The following is a 23,532-nucleotide window of genomic DNA, read 5'->3' on the forward strand; positions in this document are numbered from 1 at the left end:
TTTTATTCAAATGTAAAACGACCAGTTTGCCTTTTCTCTGTTTCACCTTTGATAGACTGTTTCTGAAAGATATTGTAATTTAAGATAATTGGTTGCTGGCTGCTGGTACTTCCAACATTAGTAACAGGCCTCAGGGTGGTCTCATCGAAGTTTCAGAAAGAAAACAGGGCAGATTTTACGACAGCTTTACCTACTGCTTAAATTGGTGGATAGAAATTTGGACAATTGCATTGTTCCTAAACTTCACATGAGAATTTCAACTTGTGGGATTATTCTATGAATACAGTGCATTTTTCTCTATATTATTTGACTGACGTCTTCTGCTGATATTTTTGGGTTCACTCACATGCAAATGACACATCATTGGTATTTGGCATGGGATGAATCTACTTTGAGTAAGACAGAACTTGTTCATAAATATTATATGTTGAAGCAAATGTTTAAAAATTGTTCTTACTTTTGTTATCGATACAAATAGTACGTTTCACTTTATAATTTAATGTTGACTTTAACATATTTTAAGTTACAGATTTGAGGATTTTTTGGCCAAAAGCACACACTGCACTTGCATACGTTATGAAATGCAATTGTGGGAGCACAACCCACAGACATCTGTGAAAATGACTGTCTCACAGTAAGAGACAAAACAATGAATGTTTTTTCATCATTAGGATGAAAACAAAATAGCTGCAGATGGGAACACTCACTGGTTCAACGCACACTGCACGCACACTGTTTAAAAGATTTCACAAAAACAAAAAACAGGTAGAAATCCTGAGTGCATAGTCAAAAACTAAGATCAGACTTTTGTGTTCAGGGTTATGACGTGTTGAAGACACTGTGGACTCAGTCATCCAAGAAAGTCTGCAGGTACAGAGAGACAAACGTGCCTTTCTTGACCCAGTGGAGAATAAATTAACCAAACCGCTTTGCTCCAAGCAGAACCAAAGACATGAATATTTATCAGTGAAGGGAAGGAGGATGGATGTCCCTGCACAGTTTGAACAAAGGCACTAAATTCCTCTAAACCTCAGACATATCTGTTTAATGCAGACAGAACTGAGAGATTAAAGTAAGAAAGAGTGAAAGTGCAATGACGGAGCTCTGAAAAGAGCTAAAGACATCATGACACAAAGTAAAAACGATTAACAGCCTCACATGCAAAACCAGATGTGCAACAAAACTATAGTTTGCATGCTAACATGCAGAATGCAGAGCTGTTTTGGTTAACCATGACTAGTTGACAATACTGTGGTCAGTAATGCTGTGTTTGCTGAATATTTCCTATGATGGAATTATTGTTTCACAATGTATCCCTCTACGCAGAGATATATATTGTGTTCATGATGTTTGTGTATTTTCTTTATCAGCCCAGAGAGATAACGTTCCAATGTTTCCACTCAGAGCCAAGAAAGCAACCGGACCAGTTTTACACAGTGAGTCTGCTGTAACCAGTCAGGATGAAACACAACTGACTACAGGCTCTACAAATTGGTCAATACTGATGTCTTTGGATTATCAAAAGTATTTAAGATGCTGTTAAAGAGAGAATATAACACAAAAACAGAATTGAAACTTCCTACACGACTAAGTGAGTTTTTGTTCCCAGGAGCCTTTTTTCAGTTCTACTTCTTATAAGCTGTAAGTAAAAATAAAAGGTATTTTGTCCAAATGCCGTTCAGCTGATTAAATGTTTACAATGATACATGCTAAAAGAAGAAAATAAAAGTAGCTGCACAGTGTTTGGCATTTTGGCTTAGAAAATTGTTAGAATTTATATATATATATATATCGAGAGAGAGAGAGAGAGAGAGAAAGGTTAATTGTCTGTTGATTAACCAATTCTTTGTTTTAATTAACTGATTCATTAATGTGTAGCCCTAAAATATGCCACGTCTTTAATGCATTTCCTCCTAAACCAAGACATTTTCTGCAAAGTACCCACACAACAGTCACACAGACTATAAAACACAGGCATGGACATCAAGGTCACGAATAATCAGTCGTTTTCATTTTGCATTCAGGCAAAGGATTCAGCAAACAATGGCCTCGTCTCTGTGGAATCAGGAAAACACAGAACTGCAGTACTCAATAACAACCAATCAGTATTAACACTAATAACAAGAGAGGGCTGACTTATGGAAAGCGTAGCAGTATCTTTAAGGCATGTCTGAGATACTATATTGTGGAGACAGCGGTGAAAGAACATCAAAATTGGAAAGATTTTACGTGGTTGACATTAAACCAAGATCATAATTTGGACTGAAACACAAAACACCACAAGATGGAATGAGCTTCAGCTGCCAAATAACCAGACCACTTCAGTTAGTGCTCTGCCTTTGTAGTAGAGGGGCTTCCCTGTGTTTTTCTTACCGACCCTCACATTAACCTTCGAATTCTTCAGGTTTAATAATTACACACTTTATTTATGGATAAATAATCTATTAAATGCCAATACCAAAACACAATGTAGTTTTTTTTCCCTCTTACTTTCCAGTAAGAATGTAAAAAGATTTCCTTTTACCTCCTGACATTTACTTAAAGAAAAAATAACTGTATTTGTTTTGGTTAATACCTAAGTGAGTTTAAAAAAAGGTTGATTTAAAAGGATTGTTAAGAGACAAATCTAACATTAAAAGGAACACATAACTTTAAATATCACGTGATTAAAATGAAGCACATTTCTCCACCTGCAGGAACCAGTTGGCTGTGCAACAGAACGCCACAGAAAGAGAAGCCAAAAAAATGACTAAAATGGACCGAGAGATGATTCCAGGTGCATCTTTTAAACAAAGTGATATAACATACAAAACATACAGTGATTTGAAATTCTTGTTCAAAACGGACTAATTCTTCTGTGCTACATGAAATATTTTAGTCCATGACAAGTACAGCCTTCTTAATAATCTTGTCATAATCTGAAGTATTAGAAAAGCCACAGGAATCAGCATTGAGCTGAACATCTGGGAATAGATTGATTTGGGACGAGCCCACACTGTTCTGCCTGAGTCTGTGAGCACTGGTGGTGAAGATGAAGTTTCTCTATGTTTTGTTTTTGAGTTCATGTTAATGTGTGTACAGTCAAAAAGACATAAACACAGACTGACGCCACTATGAAAACTTGCTGACACCTAAATTCTGAGTTTAATGTCATGTCTCAGGAAATCAGTGTCACTGTGATGTCCTGCAGGCACAACAAGCCACAGGGGGCGGTCGCTGGTTTCAGCAGGTTCAAATTAAAACACATCGACTGTTTTTACTTCTGAAACTCAAGGCAGAATTTTTTTTTTTTCACCAAAGAGACCACAGATAGTATGTTTTCAACTCGACTAACATGCTTTGTTTTAATTTTAGTGAATACAGCAGGCAGAGATGGGGCAAAGTGAAAGGAGATATCGTGCGTGCATGCATACGCACACACACACACACGCTTTTACAAAAGAAATGGGAGTCCCATGAGAGGTGTCTCTGAGGAGATGGGCTGACATATGGCCAGCAGACCACTGCACTGGGTGGAGCAGGGTGTGTACGTGTGTGTGCCGTGGGTAGGTGGGGCCTGTGTGTGTGTGTGTGTCTGAGGGTGGGGCTGCTGAATGGTCTGACTGAGGGTGCAGATGAATAGAGCACAGAATTAGAGACAGTTGAAACTCAATATTCATGTTCACTGTTGTCCTGCTGCTGTTTGAGGGTCTCAATTTCTCTGTATGTTTATGTGAAAATAAACAAATGTCATAGCTATTTCATGAAACTCAATCTATGATTCTTCATTCTATTTAAATATGCCAAACAATCAAAGTGACAAAATATTCACGCCATCTCTGATGCCATCTTATGGAAAAGGAGCCGTGGATTCAGACTAACAAACAAAGCAAACAAGCTTCCTGTAAGGTCGACACAGGTCGGCAAGTATCGAAGAAAAAACACTGAGAAAACTAACAAGAAACGCATTTTAATGGTGAATTTTCACACACACTGAAAACTACTTTCTCTTGTCTAAGTGCATTTTAAATGAAAAAGAATCTCTAAACTCTGCTTATTGTCAATTGATTAAATCACACAATGTTTCCTTTTTGGTTTGTAAATGGTCTGGCTGGGTTAGTAGGTCTCCTGGAGACAATGTCCTCAATCAGCTACAGTATAAAAAAAAAAAATAAAAAAAAACTGTGTGAATGGAGACCAAAGGAGAACTGGGAGGACGTAGGAGCAGGTCGTCTTGGTGGGTCAACCTCATTTCATCAACATGTGGGAATTCCTCCACTCTGCCAGTCAATTCCTAAACATAAACACATACAAACACACACACACACACACACACACACACACACACACACACACACACACAGAGCCAGGGGTTGTTTGATGGGCTATTTGACAGAAAGGCCTATTGCCATGGTTACAGCAGCACTCCATCAGTCCATTCAAGGAACAGATGGCCAATGTGCAACAGGAGGCATATGTTTCAATGAACACACACACACACACACACACACACACACAAGGACAGACACACAAGTACACACTAACGACACTGTCTCATTCACACTTACACACACACACACACACGCATGGATGCGCCCCCACTCAGAGGGAGGGTATTGAACAACCAGCAGCATATGTTCCACTAGTCAGAGAGCATTCATTCAAGGACAGAGAGGGATAGAGAGGAAAGAAGGGGAGTGAGGCTGTGGAAGGGGGAGAGACGGAGATACACGAAAGGCAAAAGAGCGAGGAAAGGGTGGATGGAGGTGAAAAGAGATAAAGGAGGATGAGAAAATGGAGGAGGGACTGGACAGAGAGATCCTGCCCACCACTGGAAGAAAACAACTGGCTGCCAGCGCTGATGTTGACATGAGGAGCAAAAGGGAAAGGCAAACTTTGTGATTTGGACAAAAAGCTCACCATTCTCCATCCAGGCAGGCTTTCTGAAGAGACGCAAAATCATAACAATCAGGAAACCATCTCAATACCTCTAATGAGTGACTAGCATGTTAGTAAAGGATGAGGAACTTTACATTTCGTTGATTATACTGCTGTACTTTAATGTGAGCAAGATTTATTTAGTAGATTTTGAGTATTAATATATATAACTGTAGCAGCCAAAAGAATACGTGTTGCCTGAAAGTCTAAAGTACACTAAAGTGAAGAGGTTAACTGATGTGCAGTGATAAAAAAAAGACCAGATATAACTTGCTGATAATTGAGCTTGAGAGGTGCTGTATGCATAATTTGTATGATGTTGGACAAAGCCAGACTGGTTGAATGATAACAAACCTCTTTTGTTGAAAAGCAGTTAATCCAACACATTACTGACATGCTATACATTTCATGAGTTTCTGATTTATTCATCTAAGAAAAGAAGACTTCATCACTGAAGCCTGTTGTGTTTTGTTAAGGCAGCAAAACATCACGTCTTCAGAAAACTCAGCAGATTAAAATGGGCTAAGCAAACGAGCTCAGACTAATAATAGCCAGACGTAATAGCACGTGCTAGCCAAACTGCAAGTGACTGAATTTACACATGGACTCTCTCCATTTAAAAAAAAAAAAAGATTGTACTGTCAACATGCTATTGTGTAGTGCTGATATACCTCACAACCACGTCATATCCAGAAAAAATACAGAAAAAAAATTGCAGTATTTCAGTATGAAATTCCCATTTTTTGGGTTCTGCAGACAGACATAGTTTCCAATTGTGAAATGATGTGATGGCAAAACACCTGTGGATGTTGAGTAGAACCCCATTTCATGAATAATTATAGCATGCAGAATTGCATTCAAAGAAAACATGAACCTACAAATAATTTCAGTAACTTTGCCTCCATGTCTGTAATTTTAGCCGTGTCTGATAATATGTTATCAATTTGTTGATCTTAAACTTCAAGACCAAGAGTGTTAAAGTTAAGCCTTAATGATAAACCTCCCACTACAGTCATGAAGCTAAAGCTCTTACTTTTAATGGTGTTCACTTTTCACTGTGTTTCCATGACTGTCCTCCTTTTTTTTTTTTTTTTAATCACCTCCCTCTGTCCTATTCCCACTAACTACATGCTATTAGGCAGGAGTCTGAAGCATGCTAGGATTGGTTACACACACACACACACACACACAGCAGTCAGGGAGTTGTTCCCTCTATGTTTTGGCCTCAGCTAAAGAAAGAAGATTGTATTTATAGACTCTGCTGTAAATACATCGGGGTTATATTTGGTCACTATGGCTCAATGTATTTCAGGACCCCTGTGTCACTTTGGTGCATGCCTCTGTAAAATCGACTAAAACAACTCCAAAATAACAACCACTTCTGTCGCCAAGATTCCTTCTTCCTGCGTTTATACATACACACGCACACACAGAAGAACTCAACTTTAAAACCGACAATGTCGCATAAATACGTCCATTAAAAAAAAGGTCTCAATGATTTATTTAAGTTAATTTAATTTAATTTAAGTTGTTTTCCTTCGGTGTCATTGAAGCTGACCCTGTATGGTTGAAAATGAACTTCACACGTCATACATTAAATATCACCCTCTGTAACAGCCACTTAGTTGGTAATTTGCTCAACAAGTAGCGTTGTGGTTGAGCTAAATGATATTTTCCCATGAAATGCTGTTATTGGATTGGAATAAACATCACACACTAACTACCAGTCAAGCAGGTACCTCTGTGCTTTGGGCTAAATGCTAACATAAGCATAATGCTGGCACTGACATTGCTAACTCAGCAGGTATGTTTACTCCGCTCATCATCTTGGTGTAATGTCTCAGCCCACTTATTAGCACTAAAGATAAATTACAGAAGCTCACAAGGTTCAGTCAGGTTTTTAAATATCTGATCATGAACCAAATTGTACCAAAGTACATTTTTGACCTGATGATTATACGTTTCCAAAAGAGTTCATCCCAAGAGGGGATGACACCATGGAGGTCTGAAGCAAATTTCACAATGGTTTATACATCAGTTGTTAGGTAAATTTAACTTGTCACTGTGACTAACCCTGCTGCTGCCATTCCTAGATCCACAACGGTAATACCACCAGAACAGAAAGAGGTGTTGTGTTAGTTAATGTAGTGAGTCATAATAGTTATACAATGCAGTTATATGGGAGCATGACACAGGTTAAACCTATTTTCTTTACATTCTAAAACGTTCCTATTTACATGCCAAGAAATGACATGTCAAAGAAAAGATGCCAAAATAGCAATGTACAACATTGCTATTTTGGCCTCTTCCAAGTGTAGACTGAGAGTGAAAGTCGAGTGCAAAGTAGCTATTTGCTGGGGATGAAGTTTATCACAGTGGTTTTGTGGTATCCATAAGATCAGTGTAGGTGCTGCCCAATGTGGCTACTGCTGGACACCGCAAGGGTTTAAGTCTAATCCCAGTGGTGCATCCGCATCTGGGTCACACAAATCGGCGCTTGGTTTGATGACTTCAGCTGGAGGAAAGCCTCCAAAACTGAAGATAAGATGCAGACAGAACGTGATGCAAAGTGGAGCAGACGGCCTGCTGAATGACAGCTACCAGAGGGGAAAGAGGCCTGGGCCAATCCCAGGGAGGAAAGGGGGGCCTGGAAAGGGGGTTTGACTGCCTGTCTCCCTGCTGCTGGAGGGACCACGCCCAGAGCCACACACACACAGACAGACACAAAGTTGATCTGTTGGGGTTTCCTGTGGCCAGGGCAAGACTACCAACTCCACACACAAACTGCTCTTAAGTCTTCTGCACTCCCCTTTCTAAATTCACTTTGTCCCTTTTCTCCCTCCTCATCCTGTTTTCTGTTGTTCTCTCTATTCTTAGTCTTCCACCTCACTCGACCACCCCTATGGTGTTTCCTCTTTCTTCCTCACTTTCCTCCTCTCAGAATTTACTCCTCCTTTCTCCTTTACACTCCTTCATTTCCCTCTTCCTTCCTGTTTTAACCTTCCATCCCTCACTTCCTCTTCGCCATAGAAAACACATCCCTCCTCCTGTTATTGTTATTATCTCAGAGGGGCAACTGACCAAAGCACACACTCACACATCCATCCACACACACTACTTTTTCTGCTGCCACTGGACTGAGAAGAAAGCCAGGGAGTAGACAACTCCAACACAGCAGACTGGGAGGTTTTAGCCACTCAGTCTTTAGGATGTTCAGTGTCTTGCTCTGTGAACCCATTTTAACTCTATTATGAAGATGAAATATTAACTGCTCACTTTATTTTTGGTGAGGTGAATAAAGGACAGTAATCACTCCAGTTATGTTACATCAAACTGCACAGGTAGAGGTGAAGGCGAAAACTACAGCTGCTGCCTTATTCACAGGTGGATGTTCAATACCTGCAATGGACTAAAATGAAGCATTTTTAGCATTTTCAGTCAGACTGAAACTAAACTGTGTGAGTGAACCAGAGTGTGGCCCATTGTTAAAAGAAAAAGTTAAAACCTTTAATATACATTACCCAATTTCATCTGGAAGATTTAATCTGCATTGAATGAAGATATCAGTGAGGTTACAACACTACAATTTGCAACAATTTGACTTCCCTCCATTTGTTTCACTTTTTTTTTCTGTTTTGCTTTCACACACAAACACACAGGGAAACTTTCTCTGCATCCTGTTGCTCCGGTCCAGAGGTCTCCAGCTCCGGTCCTGGAGGGCCACTGTGCTGGATGTTTTAGATGTTTCCTGATTCAAATGAGTGACTCCTGATCAGACTTCAGCAGAGCTTGATGAGGAGCTGATCATTTGAATCAGCTGTGTTGAAGCAGGAAACAGTGGCCCTTCAGGACCGGAGGTGGAGACCTCTGGACTGGACCAAACCCCTCCAGGACCGGAGCTGGAGACCTCTGGACTGGACCGGATCCCTCCAGGACCGGAGCTGGAGACCTCTGGACTGGACCAAACCCCTCCAGGACCGGAGCTGGAGACCTTTGCTCTAGCTGGTTTTACAATGTTCACAGTGTCACAGGAAGACTGTCACCTCGACTATACAGGCAATATATTCCTTATCAGCCCAACACACACAGACACACACTCACTCACTCACTCACTCACTCACTCACTCACTCACTCACTCACTCACTCACTATTGTTGGTCTGCAAATCATTCAGCAGATTCAGCAACATGCAGTGGTTTCATCTGTGTTTTATGCTCAAAGGTTGAATTTCTGTTGTATGATTTTAGGACATTAAATATTGATCATAATCAAAGTTTTCTAAAATATCTAAACATTTTATTATTTGTGAGGTATAAAAGAGGTTGTTCACATAAGAAATGAGGTTGGGGGTTTTCTCAGGCCTTTCTTGTGCTAGAAACCACAAAACTAAATTTCAGGCACCTTTGAAAGAAAAACCTAAAACTCCTTGGTAAAGAGTTAGTAAAAACCCAAGAGCTTAAAATATAACCCTCCATTAATGCCTATCATTCATCTATGTCAAAAAACACCAGTTCTGTTTTTAACTTGTCATAAATGTCTTCTGATAAAGGATTAGTGTGTCAAGATAAGTGTATAAATGTATGGCACTTTTCTTTAGTTGACTTAGCTGTCCTTTTCCAGCTGATATTTGATTCCGGCATTACTGATTATCTAAAGAAAACCACTGAAAGGATTATGGTGCTGGATACACACAGCTTTTAAGATCTTTGCTCTTTTATTGTCAAAGATAAGAGGCAGAAAGGGGACTGAGGATTAACTATTAATCCACTGCTCTGTTTGAAGTGCCTCATTTCAGTGTTTGTTTGCTAACTCCTGCCTTGTGCTGTTACTGCTGTTAAATGGCACAGTGAAGATGCATTTCCCCAAGATAATTTTTGAGTTAAGAAAAAATACACAAACAAATATATATTTTTTTTCATTTTTTCAGTTTAAATTCCCAAAAGAAAAAAAATCATTCCCAATGTCTTCATTCTCATTTTTTCTACCTCTACATCCTTTAGACAAACATTCCTGGCGGGTAACTTGCTAATCAGTTTGTTCAGAGAAATTTGATTCCTTCTCTACTTTCATCACGTCTTTCCGATCCTCTTAACTGCTCAAGTTCTCCCCTCTAATCCTCGGCTGCTCTCACCTCTTTTCGGGTCGAGTTATGTTCCAGGAGCAGGAGGCTGAGACCATCTGACAGCAGAGGAGAGGAGGACACACATTATTAAACAGGTAAGAAAAGAAGAGCAAACTGGAAACATTTTAGTGCCACACCAGCGTTACCTGGGAGCCAGTTGGTATCGCCTTCTGCTACGATACGACTGCCTTGGAGGACAGCTTTCCTGCATCCTTTGGGAGCCTCCAATGTGGCACTCAGGATAAGAATGAGGAGGAAAATGGCGTCCTCCTCTCTCCAATTGTCTCTCTCTTTTTTCATATTCACTACGGTCTCTTCTTTCCTCTCCTCTCTCCCTCCAGCCCTCACCACCATCTGAGGGCCAACCTTAAGAGAAGGAGCAAAGCCATACTTTTGAAAACCCAGTATAACATTGAAAGACACTAAAAATATATTTTCTTGATCAGCTTTAGAATCTGAACACTGCAGTCCTACATTTCTACCATCAAAATTTGCAGTCAAATCTGATTAAATAAGAATTTGAATAATCAGAGTTTTTTACTCTAGAGACAAATCGAACATAAGGTGCTTTAAACATGCATTAACTGAAAGTTCAGCTATTTTCTATTTACCCATCAAGCAGGAGCAGCATGAGTCTTGATTTGGAGTCATGTTTCTAGAAACCTTATAATTAGGGGTTTATCCATATACCCACACTTACACAATTTAAAAGCCATCAAGTAATTAATTGCGTGATGTATTTCCCGTAAGAGCCCAAGTGCCTGTTCAGACTGTCAGTATATGTAAGTTTATACAACGGTTAGTTTGGATCAAGTGTTTGGAGTATTTGGATTGGATGAGAGGCAGAATAATGAGTGCAAATGCATGCATCAGTACAACAGCACTGGGACCTTTAACTGCATGTATCACTCCGCTTTATAGGAACTCTATAAACCATTAACATTAAGTTCATGGTTGTTATCTGTCTCAGTTTAAGGCAAAGAAATCCCCTTAGTCCTGCAGCATGTACAAATATCAATGTCTTAAAAACACCTGAGAAAAGCCATTAATCTGCAGCCTATCTGGCTGCAAGACTGCTGAGGATAAGAAGTAATGAAACACACCCTTCAATATTCTCTTACTGCTCTTGGCTCTTGAGGGACATATATAAAGCTTGTCCATGGGCTGGGATTATATAGTCCCTCTTTTCTATTAGCAGATATAATTGAGTGCAGTTTGTTCATCAGGCATTGTCAATGGAGGAACAATGCCTGATGAAATGCATCCTTTGGTTGCTAAAACAAAGCATGCATGTAAGGTCATCAAAATGCTATAAAAGCTAATTTCATGGTTTTCTGTAGCGGTCATCTAAAAAAACATCTGAAACAAGATTTTATGATATTCCATTTTTGAATCATCACTGTTGCCAAATAAGAATGATTTAGTCTCTGAAAAAGCTAAATGTTTCCCTGGTCCTGCTGAGCATCAATTATCTCTCCTCCCTTTCAGAAAAGGTTCTGACATTCTTGTCACTTAGGGAACTTTGCCAAATGTGGCAGGTTTTAAGTCAATTACAAAGTTCCCAAAATAAAAAAAAAATGAAGTCCAAAAGGGAGTTGTAGTTTGCTACCATCAATCCAGGGCCCAAGTGTGAAACTGCATAAAAAAGCAGATGAAAGCATGTTGCGCATAAGTGAACAATGTGTCAGTGACACCACAAGTACCAAAACTTTTGAAAGGTCTATTTCAGTTGTTGTTATGTCTTTGGAAACAGTTCTCTGATTTAGATTTAGAGTAAAACCAAAATAGGAACACAAATGAGTTTAGAAAGAAAGAAGAAAAAGAGACTAAATTGTTCATTATTGAAAATAAACAGTATGAGAAGACAGATTGGAGGAGAGATTCAAAGTGCGTGACTATTATTAGCCAGAGTAAAATACACTTTGAAGCAAATGTAAGCCATTGTGAAAATAAAGTTGTTTTTCATACTCATTTACTTTTTTGTCTTTTTGGACAAAAATAGACTAAAGAGACGTGGTAAAGAGGCTGTGCTGGATACACTGCTGGAGCGTAATTGCAAGGGCAGGCGGGCAGAGGAGATATTTGCTGAGGAGACTAAACATCAGGCCTGATTCCAAACAAAAACCAAACCGGGCCCTCAACGATACCACATAGCGCCACCACTACTCTCACGCACATACATTCTCTCCCCCTCTTTCTTCCCCCTCCTTCACACTCACACACACAGTCTCTCTCTCTCTGTATCCCCACAGCTCTGTAGTAATGATTGGTGTCTGCATCTTGGAGAACTGAAACACTGAAGTAGAAAGAGTGAATAGCCTTCCATCTCTAAAGCCAGAAGCATCCTCAAGAGACCTGCAGGGGTTGACTTAGGCAAAAATCAGACAGTTAAACTCAAATCTTTGCGCCAACATGGCACGCAGAGAAACGGTCTCAAAGACTTCATAAGTTGCAGGGTTGAACAGAAACAGTGGGTTCAGATTTCATAGGCTGCAGTGGACTCATTTTCTGAGATTGACAATTCAGTAGGATGGAGTGTGTAAGTTATAGTTGAGTGTTATAGAGGAGCTTGACTTGGGTCTAACAGCAAGGAGCATCATAAACACAGCACCACATTAACACTTATGCTGAACACACTGGCCAGAGAGGGTGAACGCTTTACAAAGACATCTCGCAAACCAGACCGAACAAAAGGTGCTAAATGAGAAAAACAAACAGAGAAAGTGTGAAGAAAGAAGACAGAAAGAACCAAACTCAAAGGATGAAGAGTGAAACAGAGGGGAACAACTAAGGGGAAGGGGAGCAGAGAGAGGGGAGAGACAGGAGAGTGAAGCCTGTAATCAGTTTGTCTTGTTGTGTGTCTTAAAATAGAGCTCTCCCAGCCTATAAACAGAAACCTATTATTACTAGTACACTGACAAAGCAAGTCTCGGATGCAGGCAAGCACTTGTGCGCATTTGTGTGTGTGTGTGCACACTGTTATGCATCAAGGCCACAGCACACATGGACCTCATTACAGCATGGCCCTCTGGGTAATGTGGTTCTGTGTGGGGCACCAGAGAACTACAACCACAGATCAACTACCAGATTAAAATGCTGCTTCTCTGTTTGGCTCCAGAAGCCAAACTGTTTTTCATATGAGCTGCAGTTTGTTTCTGCATCTTAGATCACTCCAGGCTTGTTTATGTCTATGTGCTTTGGATGATGATTAGAAACACAGAGTAGCTCCAAAACATTAAAGCTGAACTACTGGAGCCTTCAAAACAAAATAGACAGCATAATATCAATTTTATAACTTTTCATTTGGCATTTTTACTTTATCATGCAGAAGGGGAAACAATGTGACAAAGGTCCCTTCTATCAGATTTGCACAGAGGACACTGTGGTTATATGGTATGAATGTAAAACAAGTACACCCCAGACACACTAACATTTCTTAATTCAGGTCAAAGCGTTTCTTTTCTCCTGACCTTTATTTAACCAGGATGGTCGCAAGATCAAGAAGTATTTTTCCATAGAGACATGGCAGTATAATTATGCCACACAAAACAACATAGAACCAACATTCACAGACAAAATGAATGAGCAAGAGTGAGGTAAGAGAGACATTAAATCTCTTTCCAATCCCACAGCATCTCACCAAATCTACAGTTATTAAACTAAAAAACTGAAGCTGGATGCATTTCAGTGCTAAAAACCTGCATGACTTTAAAGTCATGGAAGCCACTCTAAAAACGTATTTTTTGTAGACTAAGTTTGGAGCTAAGTGTAATTTTTAAATGTTTTAAAAATCACAAACAGAAGACAAACTCTGAGCAGGCTTTCACAAACAAACCCCAGTCACAAGTTGTAAGGTGGTGATCCTTTACTCTGAGAAAATATGTTTAAAAGCTGGTGAAGCTTATGGAATATGGTCAGCATCTAACAAGATGTGTTTTTCAGTTGAACAGACATCTCACCTGTGTGTCTATCTCTGTATCCTGGTTCCACTGTTGGTTTACGGCTTTGCACTGGCGCATTGGGTCTGGGTCTGGACTGCAGGACTCTACCTCTCTTCCTGCAGATCTCTATAAGTCTCTCTCTCAGTTGGAGAAAAAGGGACAGACAGGACGGCTGGCAATATAGGGGGACAATGATACACTTCAGATATACACATTACACACTCTGCATAAACATAGCAAACATACAAATACTTGGAGACAAAATCAACATCTTGAAAAATCTTTGCCACTTATTTGCCACGTGAACACACACATATACACAAAATCTCCTTTTTGTTGTCCTGGCTCTACTCACATTGTTATCCAACAAGACAGTTTTCTCTGTCCCACTATGTGCCAGCAGGTACTTTGAGTGGAACAGCCGTCCATCGAAACTGTGCCAAGGCATCAGGGCAGCGTTGGGCAGTGGGCAGCCACTGGCACAGTTCGCACCCAGCAGGTGGCTCAGTCCTCGGACATAGAGAGATCCAAGCTGCACTGCGCGACTGGAGATGAAAGGCAGCTGAGAGCAAAGAAACAGTTCTTTTGTTTGTTTTTTTTTTTTACTTTCTTGGTATTGTTATCATAAGCCGAAATACTTTGGTAAATTCCATTTACCAAGACTGAACAGCAGCAGAGACTGTTCGGAGTGAACCAGGTCACAGACGACTATACCAGATGTGACAATAAATTCCTTCAACTTAGAGTTTAACAAACCAAATGACAGATCGTTAGGTCAAAACAACAACAGACCACACAGCTGGTCACTCCACTGTCCATGGAGAGACACCCCACTGCTTCATTTACAAACGTGATGAACAAATTCCCATCATCATTACGCAGTCTTTGTTTGACAGGAAAATCTTGATTCTCTAGTCCACGAACTGGCTTTTTAGTGGCTAATGAATTAATAACACCATGTATACACCACACACATCCTCTTGGCCTGCAGCTTCATTCAAAAGCCCCATAAAGAACCATCTGCTTTTTCAATAAGATTCACCACCCACAAGAAAGTCCTTAAAATCTTTCTCACAGTTGCTAAAATACTTGTCAGTTCCCAACCACAATTTGGTTAATGTCACATTGATCACACAATTATATATGACTCAGACATCCTGCTGCACCGTCACTCAACTCTGACTCCCTGTGCTCAGTGGCAGAAGGCATTCAATCCATCTGTCTGTTGGGAAACAACATTGACATCTGTATGTGACAGTTTGGTTTGCTGTAAAAAAAAAAATGACATTGTCAAACATTTGAATGAAGACTTTTAGATTTTGTTGTATGAAAAGTAGACACAATGGAACTGAAGAAGATTTGAATAATGACACATAAAAGTACAAATGAAAGGAGAGGGAATACAAGGATAAAACAATGTTGTATCTAATTTATCTGACTGTGAGTGTGACATACAATTAGATAAATGACTACATAACAGATTTCAAACGCTGGCTGTATTTAATGTTAACAAGACTATTCAAGTAATGAATTTCTTGAAACACTAGTTTCTTACAGATGCATCCTTTACAATTCATTCATTAATTCTGATGAAAGAGAAGGATTTTGTTTGTTTAGTTGTTTAGTTGCTAGTGAAGAAAACAAAGATGAAAAGAAGGAAGGAAAAAAGGGGACAGTAAAGAAGGAGGATGATGAAGGGGCACGAGAACAGCACTGATAAGAGCAAGCAGATGTTCTATACGTTTTCTGCCCTCACCTGTCCTCTAGTCACAGATAGCATTTACAACAGAGATTATGTGTGTGCGTGCACGCGCACACACACAAGCCTGCCACCTGCTTCGAGTCAAACACAGCTTCACCTTCTGAAAACAATGAACCACTGCACAGACACAAAAGGGCCGAATGTCTACACAAACACACTGACACAAAGAGAGAGAGCGAGAAAGGTGAGCAGGGACAGAAAGAAAAGAGACAGAAAAGAAGAACAGGAGAACACAAAGACAGAAGTGTGTGTGTCCGGTCTGGATTCATGTGCTATGTGTGTCAATAGCATGGAGAGATAGGCGACTGTTGTTGCCAGCAAACACACACACACACACACACACACACACACACACACACAGACACACACAGACACACACACAGACACACACAGACACAGACACAGACACAGACCCATGGGGAGGAATGTTGCAACAAAACCGCCCCCCATCCCTCCCCAAAACACAAAACTGATGTGACTCATATTTTCTCCTTTGAACACACAGTCTCTAATAAATGAAATACAGAGGTAGATTTTTAGTTTATACTGTGATGAGATTAAGTTAAGGGGGCATGTTGCTGTGCACACGTGTGCGTGTGCGGTTAATCCATAAACTAGTCACTCAGCTAACTTGCCCTGAAGCTCTGAAATTCTCCAAGACAGCATATTCAAATCAACGCCCATCAGTAATTATTGTGTAGAAAACAGACTAGCAGCAAAAATACAAATTACTAGACCTAAGTATGGTAATTAAGCAGTAAAAAATAAATGGGGCTACAAAAAGCCAGCAACCATTTTTCCTGAGAATCGAGAAGCACCACAGACTCTCTGAGAGCTCAAAAATAACATATCTTGGGCTCCTCAACACTCTGTGAGAGGGTGACAGCACTGATGCTGTTTTTCTGATGTCAAAGACATCATTGTTTAGATTTGGGTTTAGACTAACCATATTTATTTTCAAGATCACTACCCCACAAACAAACTAACTGTGAAAAGGCTCTGCACCACTGCAGGTACCTGTTATCATTAAGCTGGAAAAGTTTGTCAATTGAAAGAGAATGATTCATTTAACACAAAAAAAAAGAAGAAATAAAATAAAAAAAATCCATACAAAAACAAATGTTATGGTTTTAGTAAATTAAATAACTGCTGCTTCTCCTTGACTTCACATTACAGTTAATTGGGACATGATAAAATATGCTAATTTACCATTTGCAAAACAACCACACTGCGATTTAACATAATTGTTTTAGGTTTTGTTTATTTCTGTTTTTCTACACAATTAATCAGCAGTGTGTTTGTATTTTCTCCTAATTATTTTTTTCTTCACTTTCTATTACTGAAAACACTTTCTAAGCCATGTTTGCCAGAAGAGGATTTTGTTTACTGTAAACTGCAGGGAACATTGTCTCCTTGCGGCAGGAAACACAATGCAACACGTGTTTTGATGCATTGAGCCATAACACAAGATTTTGCTGGTTATTTTGTAAAATCTTTTCTATGAAAATCCATAAATATATATATATATATTTTTTTTTTTTCATTGATACTGACCTTAATCCACTGAAGATCCTGGGGAGATTTCATGCTCAGACAGATACACTGACTCAGGTAAGCATCCACGTCCTCTTGTGACAAAGTCTGAATCTGATTACATGCACACATACACGTACATACAAAGGGCAGAAAATATATAGTGAGCCAATTCAATCACATCCCAGTGTGTCATGTTTGTGGGTGAGTTTGTTTTGTCTACTCTCGATGCAACAATACAACAGAGAAAGAAACAAGGCTGCCCAGTTGCGTGTTCAAAACAAACAACCCTGGAGCTATTTAAACAGAAGAGTGACAGGGGAATGTGAATGCAGCAGTAATCAGAAAACAACAGCTACTGTTGTCTGTCCCAGCTTTGATTGTCTTCTCGTCTAACGGTCCATCAAACAAGCTTCTCTTCGGATCATTTGCTTGTCCCTCATTCAATTAAATGACTGGATCCAAGTATGTGTCTATCTGATTTTTTTTTTTTTTTATCTGTCTTCAAGGCTCCCTTCTGATCATTGTGTCTCAAAGTGTTCACCTTTGTCTGAATAGAGTGGTACTGGTAAATCTAGTCAACATAAATTTACTGAGGCCGAATTAGCTCTTTTGTTTAAATTTCTGTGATCCTGAAAAATTGAAGAGCTGAGTTCCTTCCAGTCGTCATCTGTACAGCTAAATTTTAATGAATTATCAAGTAAAATTCACATCAGAGAACATTTTCAGAGAAGTGTTTTCAAATTATCATTTGTTACAGTGAACTACGGCCTCTTTGCACTGTTGATCTATGAGTCTACAATAATTTTTGTTTATCTCCTGCAAAATGACGCATGCACCTTCATCCAGATGATCTGGTAATAAAATCTCTGTTGTGTATAAGCTCCATCAGGTGACGTCAACGCAAAAAGTACAAAGAAAAAATCTAAATCTCTGCTTCTTTCACCTACTTTGAAAAGCGATCGTCAATTTAAATCTAAAAACAAGGCATTACAACTGGATTACAAAGGGCACATGTGTTCACAGTTTAATATTTACAACGAAAATAAGAACAGAAGAGAACTGGGTTGAATTAAGATTTCTACTGAAATATTCAAATCCATTGGGTGGTTATCAGACCTCTTGCTGACATAAGATCGTAAGTTAAGTAGACCAGTGTCTGTGGCTAAACTGGGCCCTCAGCAGGCGATAATGGCTGACATCAAGTCACGACAAAACAACATAAAACAGACCATCAACAACTTGTGTTTAACTTCACATCACAAGTTGACAAAGGAGCAAAATAATTGTTGTATATGTGTTATAGATGTAAATCCCAAATCAAAAGCAGAGTTGTATGCTTAACTGTCCCCAAATAAATTTGGCTTTTGATTTTCTGTTTACATAAATCACCAGGTGTAGCTTTATTCCCTGTGTACTGCCATTATCTTGGCTGAATTGCCTAAAAACAAACTGAATTATATTTACTCAACTGTTTCATTTAACAGCTTAACTTGTTCATGTAAAGCTAAGCCAAACATGCAGCCCACACCAAAGAAAAAGTCAATCACAATCACTGTGGAGAAAATCATCCAAAGGACCCATTACTAATGATGCTTTCATATTTTTTAGCAAAAGGAATGGGCAAAAGAAATGGTAGAAACTGGAAAAAATGAATATAACATCAGGGGAGATTATTTAAATGCATTTTCAATTTAAATGAATTGAAAATAAATTACATTTCACCATTGTTGATTTTACCATCTAAGACTGACACATTTACATGAATCATGTTATATTATGACCTGTCCAGGGTGTACCCCTGCCCTTGCCCGATGTGAGCTGGGATCAGCTACAGCAGCCTCGCAACCCAGAAAGAGAAAAAGCAGTAGAAGATGGATGGACATTATTTTATGTTGTCCTATATTTGAGTCATCAGATTGCACAAACATATCTTTGCTTGAGGGTTTTGTTTTCCCTGAGCTGGACGATTATCTGTAGTTAGACAAAGCATTTCTATCTTTTGCCGTTTAATTAATGCATTGTTAAGTTTCTACTTTCCTTCTAATGGCTATGTCATCCTTATCTACTGAAAGCTGTTAACCATAGGAGAAAAAGTTGACTTTACCTGCATGACTATGTAAGTAATGAGACAGAGAGCAGCCAGCAGAGAGCCTTCAATAACGCCATGTAATTCTGTCAACTCCGAACAGTCAAAAATTGAGAGGAAGGACATCAGGCGAAGGGCAGGAACCTCAGGCCCAGTACCAAACCACAGTAAGTCCAGACTGGGACTGTCACCTGCAAATACAAAATGAGGTTTAGAAAACAAGTTCTGCAGACCTGGTTGACAAAGAGACTGTAAAAATTAAGCTGGTATTTCAAAAGCATTATATTTAGTACTCATTGACACTGACATTTTTTCAGAAGGATTTGACTTGTTGTCTGAGCAAAGTAAACTAAATTTTATGTGAAGAGAAGTGTAAAAAATTCAACATACGTATGATTTTTATCATAACTTAAGCACAAGAATACAGAGGAAGTTATTGAGGAACTACCAGGGATGGCACATGACAGGCTGAAGGGGACAGGGTGGACCATGTCAGGTTCCTTTAAAGGGTTTCCTGGGTACACAAACCATTCCTTTACTGCCGGAGGATCAGCAGTGCTGCCTGAAAACACAGAAAAATTGTAAATGTAAGGCATCACATGTCTTTATTTTTAAACACAACAATACAAATGACACCACAGAGTAAAAACACAAACTCCACTGCTGACCAAGGATTTCTAAAGAGGTCTGTGGACTGCATGTCTGGATCTGAAGTTTATTGTCCTACCATCATGCCTGAGCAGCAGTCCATAGATGCGCTGTCTGCATGGCTTATAGACAAAGGCCTGAGGCAGCAGCTCAGTGTCCTCTTCATCTTCCAGTGTGTTGCTACATTCAATGACTCCCTCATATACAACACTGTAAACCATAAAACCTTCTGCTGCTACATGCTTCTCTCTGCATGACTGGGAAAAAACGAACAATGGACAATATTGGTCTGTCAAACACAGTACTCTCAGAACTTATAAGACTTCTTTGAGACATATACTGTGTACAAATGTGAAACATAACATGCCTTTAATATCTCTGGACTGACATATTCCTCAAATGCACAGTTGGAAGGGTGTGCAGAGATTTCATCTTGTGGACAAGATTCCTGTCCAGGAAGTAAATAGGAGCAGATCCCCTTCTTAAGTAGCTCTCTGTGAGGTGGTGATAGATTCAGATGCTGAAGGATTTTTCCAGTATCTTCTGCCTGTTTGGCCCACAAAGAGCTCACGAGCTGGGCTACAGCTAAGATCATCTGTCCCCGAGGAGCACCAGTGTGTGACACAGGATTTTTTTCCCTGAAAAACCATAAAACATCATGCCATGTCATGTCCAAACTTAAACTAAAATGGTTTACTGTCAAACACCTGAATAAGATTTTTTTTTTCATTGCAGTCAAGTTAACAGTTCAGCAGTTTTGTTGCTCTATACAAAGACTACAGAAACTCAACATATAATTAATCTCAGTGCACGCTGAGAATTCATGTTAGCACTCAGAAGGTGGTATTTATTTAGAGAGGGTAAAAATTAAAACTTAAATTGAATGATCATCATGAGTATGCATTAATGGAAGCAAACACCAAAGGAAGCCCAGACACCTGTATGTTGCCATAGCGTTATTTCTGATGTGTTGCATCTTCTCCTCTGACACCACATCGTTACCTAGAACACATGCCAGCAATGGTAGCTGGAAAACAGACAATCCAGTGGCTTGGCAGAACTTCTGCTGGTCATACAGGACAGTGGTGAGGCTGTTTATCTGCAGCTTTGCAACTGACAGGTAGGGGGAACTTAAAAAAGACACACATTTGGATCAGACAGCTTCCAGGACTTAAATCAGTTTACAATAACGTAATATATAATAACAAATGCTAAACTCTACAAATAGTATTGTAAAAGTATTACAAGTATTTATTTAATACTTTAATTCCAAATTCCCTTTAAATAAATTGAAGAAAGGTTGAGCTCTTGACCAAATTAGCAAGGCTGTTTGATGTCAGCTAGCATTTACTGTGTATCATAACATTATCATTTTGCCACACCTGTCATATATAATGAAGTCTGAGTCTTGGCCCAGGATGCCCATGCATCCATGCTGACGAGCATAGCTGGCAATTTCATAGTCAGCCTCTTGCACTGAGCAAAACACTTCCTGACCCAGTGACCTGAAAAAAATGATTAAATCAATGTTAACCTAATATATGAAAAAAAAAAAAAAAAAAAAAAAAAAAAAAAAACAACAGCAGAGATGTTAAAACCTTAACCCTACCGTAAACAACAAGGACAATAACCATGATCAGATTGAACTACATGTAAGGTTTAAACATTTTCAAATATAGCTTTATATCACTGTAAATTAAATAAAATAAAGGGTGTGGAATAACCATCATTCTTATCACTGCTAACCTGAGAGCAAAGCATGTGAATGTGGCCAGACCTGAAGGGAGACAAAAGAGCTCTCTACCAGGCTGCTCGCCATGCGCCTTTATGTGACAAAATATTTTAGAAATTTCCCCGTTGACTCTGCGTCTCCTCTTCACCTACAGACAAGAGAGGTTGTTTGAAATAGTGGGTTGAAAGGTCTTAAACCTGCAAGATCAACCATGTCAACTTTTGTTTTAAATATGAGAGGCATTCTCATGCATCTCTAAAGTAATGCTGTATCTAAAGACAAAAGTGGAATGGGTTTACCAGCAGGATTTAAGATATGTTGAATACTAATGAATATTGGAAAAGAAAATATTAAAACAACTCAGGTTTACATTGTGTCTTTCCTCACCCATTCTTGTCTCTTCTGTTCTTCCACCACCCCATCAAAAAAGAAGACCAGTCTGATGCCTGTAGATGTAAATGTCTCACACCAACTCTTCAGGATATCCACGTACTCCTTCCACTGCCCTCCACACACCCAATCCCTACATGAGTACCAGTGACGTATACACGCCATTCCATCTACAACAAGTGTGGGATCTACACACAAAGTGAAACATATAATTTAACATAATGTTGTTTTCTTTATATGTTGTGATATTGTGTCAGCTCTGTGTTTTGTTAAACTGGCAGCATGCTAAGTTGGACTTGTAGCTGGGTTTGTACAGATAAAAGGGCATCATGCATGAGTTTAATGGAAACTGTTCAAGGGGGAAAAAAATATATGCAAAGAAAATTGGAAGCAAAGAAAAGCCAGGAGTACAAAACATCCCCTGTTACTCTACCTGGGCTGTTTGCTGTGCCTCTGGCGACAAGTTGTGTGGCCATGTCTCTCAGATTCACATTCACACAGACTTCAGGACAGCAGGAGTCCATGAAGTACTGGACACCTTTCACACCCATTCCTAAACAGAAGAAACAGGACAGAGAGCAGAAATGGCTTTACTGGAAACTTTTTAATCGAAGCCTATAAGATAGCTTTGTTGAGACAATAACTCATGCCAGTTTTCATGGACTGGTTCGTGTTTTATGACAGCTTGTATTGTAAATACAAAGCCAGTAGGTCCGTTTAGACCAAAAACAATGCATCCTCTCGCCAAGTTTGTCAGTTCAGTGTCAGTGAAAATGAGCACTTATGCTAGCAGTTAGCTTAGCTTCCAGCAGATAAACTAATCGTTTCCAAGGAAGCCGCATTTCCTGCGTTTACAAAACAACGTATGTGATGCTAAGTTGTGTTTGCAAATACGTTTAGTCCATACTGTCAGCTTAAATAGTAAAAACTTACTTTAAAATGTTGTTGTAAAGCCAGCGTTTACGGTTCTGCTGTATTGACTTGCTGGAAATGCAAATTACTTCCGGTGAGCTACGTGTGGCGTCATCACGTAGCAAAACAAAGCACACGTGCTCGGCGCATGGAGTGAGTTTGGCTCACTCAAGGCTGTTGAAAGAGGCAACTAAAAAACAACTGTAAAAAGATGGAAATTAGAAGAAGCCTGCATATCTAGTATTCTTACACACTGAGCAGTTAAGAACATGAATCAGAAAAAAAACGGAATAAAATAAATGTGTGTTCTTTTTAAAGACAATGTGAAATATAAGCTGTTTTGAGGGGGGGTTCTGTCTTTGAGTCTCAGACTATTATTACTAAATGAACCTGTGTGAATTTTAAAGGGGAACTTTCATTGGTTAAATGAAAAGCAGTTTAAAGACTAAAAATCTGAAACATGTCAAGAAGAACAAGAAGAGGCCA

At 39.3% G+C, this 23,532-nt stretch overlaps 1 protein-coding gene across 2 annotated transcripts; it reads right to left on the reverse strand.

The window, feature by feature from the left end:
* Positions 1-4,165: 4,165 nt before the first annotated feature.
* Positions 4,166-23,163, reverse strand: fam120b (family with sequence similarity 120 member B). 2 transcript variants are annotated; one of them, XM_029498638.1, is made up of 16 exons: positions 23,068-23,163; positions 22,568-22,687; positions 22,132-22,322; positions 21,759-21,892; positions 21,395-21,517; positions 20,951-21,142; positions 20,380-20,650; positions 20,092-20,269; positions 19,813-19,926; positions 19,383-19,555; positions 17,297-17,389; positions 14,336-14,542; positions 13,999-14,152; positions 10,186-10,405; positions 10,049-10,095; positions 4,166-4,273 (listed from the first exon to the last, which is right to left on the reverse strand). In XM_029498638.1, exons 2-15 carry the CDS (start codon positions 22,683-22,685, stop codon positions 10,065-10,067), a joined length of 2,199 nt encoding a protein of 732 aa, XP_029354498.1. In that variant the 5' UTR covers positions 22,686-22,687; positions 23,068-23,163; the 3' UTR covers positions 4,166-4,273; positions 10,049-10,064. The 2 variants fall into 2 exon arrangements, with proteins under 2 accessions (XP_029354498.1, XP_029354497.1); XM_029498637.1 differs by lacking the exon at positions 4,166-4,273 and having other exon boundaries at positions 5,960-10,095.
* Between the last annotated feature and the right edge of the window lie 369 nt (positions 23,164-23,532).

This window comes from Echeneis naucrates, chromosome 3 (genome assembly GCF_900963305.1).
Source record: "Echeneis naucrates chromosome 3, fEcheNa1.1, whole genome shotgun sequence".
Taxonomy (NCBI): Eukaryota; Metazoa; Chordata; class Actinopteri; order Carangiformes; family Echeneidae; genus Echeneis; species Echeneis naucrates.

Coding starts and splice junctions, on each gene's coding strand:
- fam120b (XM_029498638.1), bottom strand. CDS start 22,685: ATGGGTGTGAAAGGTGTCCAGTACTTCATGGACTCCTGCTGTCCTGAA. Junction 20,270..20,379: donor TCAGTCCAGAGATATTAAAG/GCATGTTATGTT, acceptor GTTTTTTCCCAG/TCATGCAGAGAGAAGCATGT. Junction 19,556..19,812: donor CCTGTCATGTGCCATCCCTG/GTAGTTCCTCAA, acceptor TTGTATTTGCAG/GTGACAGTCCCAGTCTGGAC.